Source organism: Alligator sinensis, unplaced genomic scaffold (assembly GCF_000455745.1).
Source record: "Alligator sinensis unplaced genomic scaffold, ASM45574v1 scaffold607_1, whole genome shotgun sequence".
NCBI lineage: Eukaryota > Metazoa > Chordata > Crocodylia > Alligatoridae > Alligator > Alligator sinensis.
The window spans coordinates 165,006-174,967 of record NW_005841935.1 but is presented as its reverse complement, the minus strand read 5'-3'; the positions used below and the strand labels follow the sequence as shown (position 1 = coordinate 174,967).

At 48.8% G+C, this 9,962-nt stretch overlaps 1 protein-coding gene across 1 annotated transcript in view; it reads right to left on the bottom strand.

The window, feature by feature from the left end:
* The window catches only part of SLC49A3 (solute carrier family 49 member 3), a 55,872-nt gene extending 45,916 nt beyond the window's left edge, over positions 1 to 9,956 (bottom strand). The window contains 2 exon segments of the mRNA XM_014518009.2: positions 9,706 to 9,803; positions 9,806 to 9,956. Of these exon segments, the coding sequence (XP_014373495.2) occupies positions 9,706 to 9,803; positions 9,806 to 9,851 (144 nt within the window). The 5' untranslated portion in view covers positions 9,852 to 9,956.
* Between the last annotated feature and the right edge of the window lie 6 nt (positions 9,957 to 9,962).

Genomic DNA, 9,962 nt, shown 5'->3' with positions numbered 1-9,962 from the left:
TGCACCGTGCATCTCTGTGCTGCAAAGAAGAAATGCACACTGCAAAGAAAGCTACGAATTGGCGGGAAAATAATTCAGTGGTGCCAAAGCGCACACAAAAACAAAAATCACACCCTTGGGTTGTGACAGCAGCCAGCAAAGCGAGCAAAACTCTGGCTTGCATCCATAGATGCTTCTCTAGCAAATCCCAGGATGTCATCTGCCTGCTGTACTCGGCCTTGGTAAGGCTGCAGCTGGAGTACTGTATCCAATTCTGGGCTCCACAATTTAAAAAGGATGTGGAGAGCCATGTGCATGATCAAAGGGCAGGAAAACAGGCCTTATGATGAGAGACTGAGAGCTATGGGACTCTTCAGCCTGGAAAAGCGCAGGCTCAGGGGGGACCTGGTGGCTGCCTATAAGTATATGAGGGGTGTACGTCAGAATATGGGGGAACGCCTGTTCACCAGAGCGCCCCATGGGATGAGAAGGTCAAACAGTCACAAACTTCTCCAAGACCATTTCATTTTTAACTAAGTACCAGACTCAGTACTTCTACTTAAAGAGGAAGCCATTCTGACTTCAATCACAGTCTCTGGTTCTGTAAGAAGCAACTTCTCTGATTCTAGTTTGTTCCTCCCTCTCTTGCTGGTTTAATGCAGTCACTGGCAGTAATCCAGCCGACTACAAGTAGATAATTTTTTTTAGCCAAAGACCTAGAACTGAGCTCTGCTCAGTTACATGGGTACAATCACTGGCAACAGTGGCACTGCAACACGCATTGAGGGTAAATTTGGCCCCTAGTCTGCAAAGAAGCAGTTGCTAATCCTAGGGTTCTGAATCTGAAGAGCTACAGTGCTAAATTAATTCCCTAAATACTGTCATCAGCAGAAAGTCTGTCATACAGGCTTACTGACCACCTCCTTCACCTGGAAATCCAGGGTTAGTCAATGTAGTCCAAAAAATGAGTTGAGTTGGTCAGAGTGCAGTAACTGGCAGGGGTGGAGGGGAAAGGGGGCGAGAAGGAAGAGTGGGGAGGAAGAGTTGGTGGGAGGAAAGTATGCAAAAAAGGAAATTGCAGCTCATTTCATGCACCTACTACTGACGGGCGCTATGGACCCCTAATTCAAACTGAGAACTGCTCCCCCTGATTGAAACCTGGAAACAGCAGGAACTATACTGCTACCTGCCCCTTCTTTCAGACATGACAGACAGATACAGTAACTGCTCCCAGAGATTAAGCAAATCTTTGATTTGACCACTAGAGAGGCTGGAGCCAGAACTCTCTGAATACTTAGCATGCAATTATGCTGAATAATATCTGTTAGGACTGAAAGAACCCTTTGATTATGTGCCATTCCAATGCTAAGTTGTACAGTAACCTATTAGGAAAACCTTTAGTGTTAGAACAGTAAGGCTGTAGAACAGACTGCCTAGGGAAGCTGTGGAATCTCCATCCTTTGAAAAGTATTCAAGAAGAGGACGGATCAGCATTGATCTAGGATCATCTGGGAAGTAGCTATGCTAATGCTATATTATAGGTATTTCCCATGCTTCTAGGCTTTGCTGGTTGCCACAATGGGGCTGGGAGGGATTTCTTTCCCCCTCCCATTATTACATATGTCAGAAGTGAGGTTGCCTTCCCCAGAAGCATTGGGTGGTAGCTGTAGCCAAAGCTGGGGATTTTGACAGGGGTATGGCAATGCTTCTGCTGGGACTTAAACCCAAAAGGTTCCTTGATAGCAGTCAAACTAATTGCCATATTTGGGATTAGAAAGGAATTTCCCCCCATGACCAGACTGGTACAAACTGTGGTGGGGTTTGCCTTCTTCTGTAGCAAGGGGCGTGATCCTCTTCCTTGGACCTCTTGGGCACATCCAGACATGCGTGGACATTTGGTTCCCCAAGGACAAGAAGCGGCAGCACACCTTGCGCTGCCATCTTGTCCCTGGGGAATGCCCGTGCCACGTGTGCTTTGGCATGCGGCAAGTTGTCCTGGGTGGCGTAGGGGAGGCTGGGGCCAGCACTGTGCTGGACCCAACAGCTTTACCTAGAGTCCTGGGGGCCTCCCAGAGCAGCAGCCACGGTGATCCTGCTGGGCAGAGCCCGGCCAATAGCCGCAGCGCAACTCTGAGCAGCCTGGCTTCACTTTTTAGCAGCGTGTGCTTTCCGAGTGCGCACTCCTTTGTGTTTTTTTCCATGTTTTTTTTTAAACCCCTGGATAACCAGGGGGAAAAAAAAAAAGCATGGGAAAAAAAAAAAACGGAGCAGCGCACACTTGGGCAACATCCCTTTGCAGTGCAGAAAACTCCAGAGTGTACAGTATGTGGCACTGCAAACATGTTTGCAGTGTCACATATCGTACAACTACACTCGTCTGGACATACCCCTTGAGTGTATTTTAACAACCTTTGCAGCAGTAGCAGGGCGCTGGTCACCACTGTCTCCCTGCTTTTCTTGTGGCAGGTTAGGGTGCTATGCTATACAGGGTCATCTGTACAGTTTTAGTAATAGGTTAGACAAAGATTTGCTTGGGATGGTTTGCTTGGGATGATCCTGCCTTCAACAGGGGTGTTGGACCAGATGATCTTCAGAGGTCTCTTCCAGCCCTATTTCTCTATGATTCATTATCACTCACAGGTATACTAAACAATGCGATAACTTCTTTAGGCTTATGAGTCAGGCCTCATGATTAGATCTGGCCACACCTTGTACTGCTGAAAACTACTAAAGCCTCCTCCTACAATCTTCTGTCAGCAATACTGGTTCAAACTATACAGCACAATCACGTATAGGAGGAAGGGCTCTGAGAAGTGCTTTCTGCTGTGGGTTTGCTCTCAGTTTGCTTTCAGCTGAAATGTCTTTCCTCACTTTTTCACTGAGATAACTGAACAAAGATCCTGTCCTTTGAGTGTTGGGCAGAAGAGGTAAAAGGCAATGCCTTTAAATGAATTAGTACTGGATTTGCAGCTGGGTTCATTTAATTTTTTCTAGAACTTTTCTTAAAGGCAATTCTTTCATGCAACTGCAATCACAACCGAAAAAGGCCATTCCATCACACAACTGCAACCACAATGACGCCGACTGAGATGAGAATGGATGTTCAGAATGTTGGCACGTTCCAAGACATCAGTGGGGTCAAAAGTCACGTGATTCCTAGCTAAAGTGGCATGGGGAGAGTTGAGCAGCATGCACTTGCACCAACTCAGGCTCTGCTCCTGTATAAGCAAATACTCGTGGCCGATCCTGTTGGACTGTACCTGATCACAACCATTTGCAGGAGAAATGCTCTAAATGAGGAGGATTTCTGAAAACTAATCAAAAGCGTTGTTTTAAATCATTGTGGAAACAGAACTAAAACTTATACCATGAAATTTCCAACTGTATATCTTAAACACTTATGGCCAGATTGCCCCGTTCATGCTGAGGCCACTGGCTTTACAATGCATGGCACATTTCAGCATCTTTAAGCAGCAAGTGCCATTGACACAGAGGGTGTGTCTACACAAAATGCTTTACTGCACTGTAGATTAGTCTACTACCTGTAAATACAGGTAGTAGATACTGCACAGTAGGCACATTTACACATGCATTAATGCACTGTTGTTATTGCACATTAAGTTTAGTACCTGTAATAACAGGTACTAATTCAATGTGCAGTAACTGCCACTACTGCGCAGTAGCACTATTGCATGGCCTTTTAATTATACTAATGTGCAATAGACTAATTCTACTGAGCATTAGCATGACTTTTGTCATGACACACTAGTGCAAAGTAGAATTAGTCTACTACATGTTTAGCTTTTTGTGTAGATGCGCCCAGTAACATTTGTGTAGACACTGACCAGGAGCAAATTTGGGAGCTGGGAGCCAATCAGTGCCAGAACTGGGGAGTTCTCTGCCCCATGTCCTAGCTCCCAGTGTGGAGCTGGCACCTCTGTAGGGTGAGCAGGGGCTAGGAACCTAGCCCCTGCCTGTCCCCTGGAGCAGCTCAGTGTGGCATGGAGCTAGCTGTTCCAGGGAGCGGGCAGGGACTGGGAATCTGGCCTTCACCTGTCCCCTGGAGCAGCTCCATACAGCGCGGACCTGATCCAGGGGACAGACAAGGGCTGGATTCCCAGCCCCAACCTGCTCCCTGAAGTAGTTGGCTCTGTGCCAAGTAGGGCAGCTGCTAGGGAGCCCCATGCCACCCCCCACCACCCCCCCGACCTGGTACGAGGCTCACCAGTAGGGGATACCTGGGACAGCTCCCACCAACCCCTGCCAGGCAGGGAAGCCCCGTCTGGCAGGAGGCTTGCTGGCAGCTGTGTCCCCCAATGGGCACAGAGCCAGGAGAGCTCTGCCCACTGCAAGGACAGCTTTCTCCTGGCTCTGTGCACATCAGATCCCCTTCTAATGTGCATGGGGCCAGGAGACAGCTGCCGCTGCAGCCGTCAAAGCTTTCCTGGCTCTGTGCCCAGTGGGACTGGCCCCATACCCTTTGCCAGCCCAAGGGGGGGGAAAGGGTGGGGGGGAGAGGGCAAGCCTGGCCGCTGCAGGGTGACAGAGCAGGGCAGGAGCATCCCAGTACAGAGCTGTTCCCATTGGGAGAAAATCTGATCCCAAGAGAGAGGACATGTAGATGTGCTCCTGGGAAGGCTTATTGTGCTGTATTTTCCTGCACAGTAAGCCTACTGCAAATTAATAGCACGTGTAGATGTGCCCACCATAATGCAATTTGCACCATCCCAGTCCAGTTTGATCTTATGATGTCTGCTCCTAACTACTTAGCTTTTAAGCTTAACTCCTGGAATGGCATACACAGTTATTGCATGTTGCATCTTCCTGGTCAGAAAGGAAATGTGAACAAAATGAAAAGGAAGGCAAAAGAATGCAAATTCAGGATGAAAGGATGTAATTTAACCAAGTGCAAGTAACAGGCAATTTTGGGTCTCCTAACATGTTCAGTTATTACAACCAAGTTAGTTGCTCTACAGGGAAGAATCTACATTTTAAATATTAATTTAGTTTTATGAAATAAGGTGCCATCTATTTTCAAATCACTGTGGACAGGAGTGTTTGATTGCAAAAGGTTTTTTTTATTTTGTTGAGGAAGGTGAATTAAGTCTAGCATCCAGAGTGTGGCTACCCAACAAAGGTGTGGGAAAACTGCAGACTTCCCTCGCCGCTAATAAGTGCTGTTGCTAGAACACTTTATTTCACCTAATACAGTTCATTCAGGGAATTGGTGTAAGTCATATTGACAAGAGTCTAAGTACATTCCAGTACTGTATAAGCATAATCTTTGCTGGTGGTATAGCTGTGCTGGCATATCTTTCCTAGTGTGGACTTGACATTTGCAGTATTTTCCATTGCAAATAATCATGAATTAAGCGCCCAGACTATTCTGCACACCCCTGCAAATAATGGCAACATTTCCCAATCAGGGGGAAGTAACAGCAAAAAGAAAATAAAGAGGCAGCATAATGACATGAACTGTAATCAGTCTTTGGTTTTGTCAAAAGCTGGCTGCTGTCATGTTGCTGTGAAAGATGAGGCTGAAGTTGGTTTCTTATTCCCATTTCCTTATTGCTGGTTCCCAGTTTCTTTTTCAAAGCTAATCTATACCTGAAAAAGCTTCTTATTAATGAATTACACATTCTAAAAGAGAGAGAATTTCATTAGCTATGCATAATTATTTATTATTATGTAAATTAATATCCTGCATCAAGTACAGAACTCTAAATGAAGATCAGATTAGGATGGGATGGGGCAAAATACTTCTTTGGACACCCCAAACTACCTGTCGATTCCAGACAGGAGTCACTCCCCGGATGTTTTCAACAAACTCTTCAGGCTAAAAGTGCTTCTGAATACAGTGTTCTATAGTGGGTCTACATGATACTATAGTACTATAGCACTATAGTAAAAACAGCTGAAAAAAAATCCCAGAGCCTATCACTGACACAGGGCAGAACCTAACAAATCTGTGGTTCCATGGCAACCTGAAGAGAACAAGGATAAAACCCTGGCAGGGCAGAGGAGTGATGGATATCCAGTGGTGTGGTGGAATGACAGAGACCACCGGTGATGGGGAGGAGCAGCAGAGACCCCCCAGCAGAGCAAAAGAGACGCCCAGCAGAGTGCTGGAGACCCCCCCAGTGGTGTATAGTTGTGTATAGTGGTGGAGACCCCCTGGCACCATGGAGAGACCCCCCAGAAATGTGGAGGACTGCCAGAGACCCCCAGAGGCATGGAGCAGCAGAGACCCCCACTGGAGCAACAGAGACCCCCCCAGGAGAGCGACGGACACCCCCTGGCACCATGGAGGAGCAGCAGAGACCCCCAGAAGTGTGGAGGAGTGGCAGAGACCTTCAGCAGAGCAACGGAGATCCCTGGAGGTAGCATTCACAGCAGCACTGCCTAGCATCAAACCCCAGCAATGCTCTCCAGCATCCAGTCATAGTAAGTCATGTGTGGCCCTCACTTGCCAGCTCTTGCTACTTGGGTTCTCATTGGTGGTAGAAGCCCAGGACAAGGGCCGCAACTCTTGCAAAGAGGAGGATACAAACCAATGGCATAAAGCTACAGCAAAGTAAATTTAGATTGGATATCTAGAAAAAATTCACTGTGAGAATAATGAGGCAGTGGATAGATGCCCAGGGAAGTTGTGGATTCTCCATCGCTGGAGGTGTCAACAAGAGGTTGGACAGCTATGTCAGGGCTGATTTAGGCCGATTTAGGTCTGTGTGTGTGAGGGTATTTTTAAGCCTTCTTCAGAGGCACTGAGTGCTGCTACAGCTAAGGCTGCGGACTTGAACTGGGGTAGGCCAATTCTCTTGCTAGGAGCAAAGCCAGAAGGTCCTGGCTGGAGGGTCTTGCCCTTTACTCAGGGTCAGACCAATCATCATATTTCAGGTCAGGAAGGACTTTTACCCCATGGTCAGATTGGCATATCGACTGTGGGGGTTTCTGCCTTCCTCTATAGCAGGGGTGTGGCCTCTATCCAGGAATCTCTGGAGCATATATTGATAACATTTCATAAAAGCAGGACAGTGGCTGCCATAGTTTCCTGCTTTACTTGTGGCAGGTTTGGCTGTTAGGTCTATGCTGTATGGATAGATGGGACGGTTTGGATAGGGATGATCCTGCCTCAGGCGGGGGGTTAGACTAGGTGACCTCTGGGGGTCCCTACCAGCCCTACTTCTCTATGATTCTATAAGTCAATGAGCCCCTGGCAGCGGGGAGCAACAGAGCCTCCCTTCCCAAAATGTACTACTAAACCAGTGCAGGTGGTGGAGTCCCTGGATGGCAGCTCTGGGTGAGACTCCCTTTTCAAGTGACTGGGCTAAGAGGTAGCTCCCTGGGTTGGTTTGCTACAGTTAAAGATTAATAGTTAAGATTTTAGTTAGGGAGTACCATTGTTCCCCTTTTCCCTCATAATAAACTTGTTTTAATTTAACATTTGCTAGTGAGTGGGCAGGTTTCTTTAAATTACAACATCCAATTCAAAGTTACTTTACCAAGTTTCTGGGTGGTGATTGGAGGTAAATGAGAAAAGCTGGTGAAAAAGCCCTAGGGGCATCTATACACATGCTTCCGGGTGGCGGTGGGGGGTGCTTTAATTAGAATAGCTCTGAGAGCTGCTCTAATTAAAGCACCAGTAGTGTCATGTGTATTCAGCATCCCATGCTTCAACAAGGCGGCAGGGGCACTTTAACTAAAGCTTATTCTACAAGCTTTAGTTAAAGCACCCCCACCACTGTTTTGAAATCCAGAGACAGTGAATACACCTGGTGTGAAGGCTGCTGAGGTATGTTAATTAGCACACTCCAACAGAATGGCAACACGTGCTAAACACCATGCATAGAAGCAGAGGTCCATCATGTGTATACGTGCTACATTTGCATGCAGCCATTCTTCCTGCTGTCCAGTGCCTGATGGAATAGCAACATAGAGGTCTTAAAGTTGGGTGTCACCTGGCAGGCTCACACTCAAAAACTGAGCATTAGGTTGAGCAGGAACATACCCCAATGTTTTCAGGAGGCTCCCTTGGTAGTGGTGATGTGTTTTGGGATGATTCTAAAACGGTCTTGCCCCATGATCCCAGCAGAAGGGCAGCTCCTTATTGGTAGCAATGTAAATAGCACACGGGGGTAGAGATTAAATTGGAGCCTGGCATGGCCAAAACACACTTTAGGCCAGGCAAGATTCTGGTCAAAGATGTCCAGGAGAGTCCCCCAGTGCCACAGAGGCATGGTATGGGGTGGTCCAAACAGGATTTCCACTCATAATCCCAGCCCAAAAGCCAATTCCTTATTCGGGCCTATATACTTACTAAAGTAGCTGGGTAGCTGCCAGCTTGCAGCCTGACAATGCCAAACTGTGCTTTGGGCCAGGCAATACTCTGGTCAGAAGAGTCCCCTAGTGCTACAGAGGCATGTTGTGGGTGACCCAAGAAGGATTTCCTGCCATAATCCCAGCTCAAAAGCCAGTTCTATACTGAGCCCATGTACTTAATGCAGTGCGGGGGGTTGCTGTCAGCTGGCAGCCTGTCAGGGCCAAACTGCACTTTGGGACAGGCAAGACTCCGGTCAAACATGTCCAGAAGAGTCCCCTGGTGGAAAAGAGGTATGCTGTGGGGTGGCCCAAGAAGGATTTCCAGCCATAATCCCAGCCCAAAAGCCAATTCCTTATTCCATCCATTATACTTAGTGCAGTGGGCATGGGGGGGAGCTGTCAGTTGGCAGCCTGGCAGGACCAAACCATGTTTTTGGCCAGGCAGGACTGTGGTCAGTGGTCTTCGGGACAGTCCCCCGGTGGCATTGAGAGGAAGTTTGGGGTGGCCCAAGAAGCATTTTGCCCCATACTCCCACCCTCATCTGACCGCCACCTATAAATTTATCAGGGGTGCTCACTAGGATCTGGGGGAACATCTGCTCACCAGAGCGCCCCAAGGGATGACAAGGTCGAACGGTCACAAACTCCTCCATGACCATTTCGGGCTGGACATAAGGAAGAACTTCTTTACTGTCCGAGCCCCCAAGGTTTGGAATAGCCTGCCATTGGAGGTGGTGCAAGCACCCACTTCGAACACCTTAAAGAGACATTGGGACGTCTATCTTGGTGGGATCCTATGACCCCTGATGACTTCCTGCCCCTTTGGCAGGAGGCTGGACTCGACCCTCCGAGGTCCCTTCCAGCCCAAATGTCTATGAAATCTATGAAATTTACGGCTCTGCACTTGATGCGGGATATTATCATACACATTCATTAGCAAATCTGCACAGCGAATGAAACTCTCTCTCTTCTGGATGCATCATTCACTACTAACGAGCTTTTATTGGGAAAGGGAGCTTTGAAAAAGGGACCGGAAATAAGGACTAAAGCCCCGGGAATACGGAACCAACTCGAGCCCCGTCCCTCAAAAGCAGCTGAACCCCCCTCGCTGCCTGAGCGCGTGCACACACACACACACACACACACACATACACACGGAAACCCCTCGCTGCCTGAGCGCGTGCACACACACACACACACACATACATACACACGGAAACCCCTCGCTGCCTGAGCGCGTGTACACACGGAAACGCCGCAAGAAACCCGGCGCGGCCGGCCCCCCTAGGCTGCTGCTGAGATCAGACCTCCGTGGTCGTTGTGTTTTGTTATCCTTCATTTAATTGGTATCCGAGGCCAACTGAGCCCAAGCTCATCCCAAGTCGGAGAGCCCAGACCCGCACTCACCGTGGCGTTGGAGCAATTGAGCAGGCAGACGACGACCAGGAGGAACCACCGCCGCTTGTACGTCCTGAAGTGCCTCAGTTTCTCCAGGCCCGGAGACCCGGCTGGGGGTGCCCCCCCCGCCTCTCCCCCGCCGCTTCCTCGGGCATGCTCCCTCGGCGCCGCCCAGCCGGGCGGACTCATGGCAGCAGAGACTCCGGGGAAACTTGCCCGGCCCGGCCCGGCCCGCCCCGGCGAGGCGGGAGCCCGGCCGCGCTCAT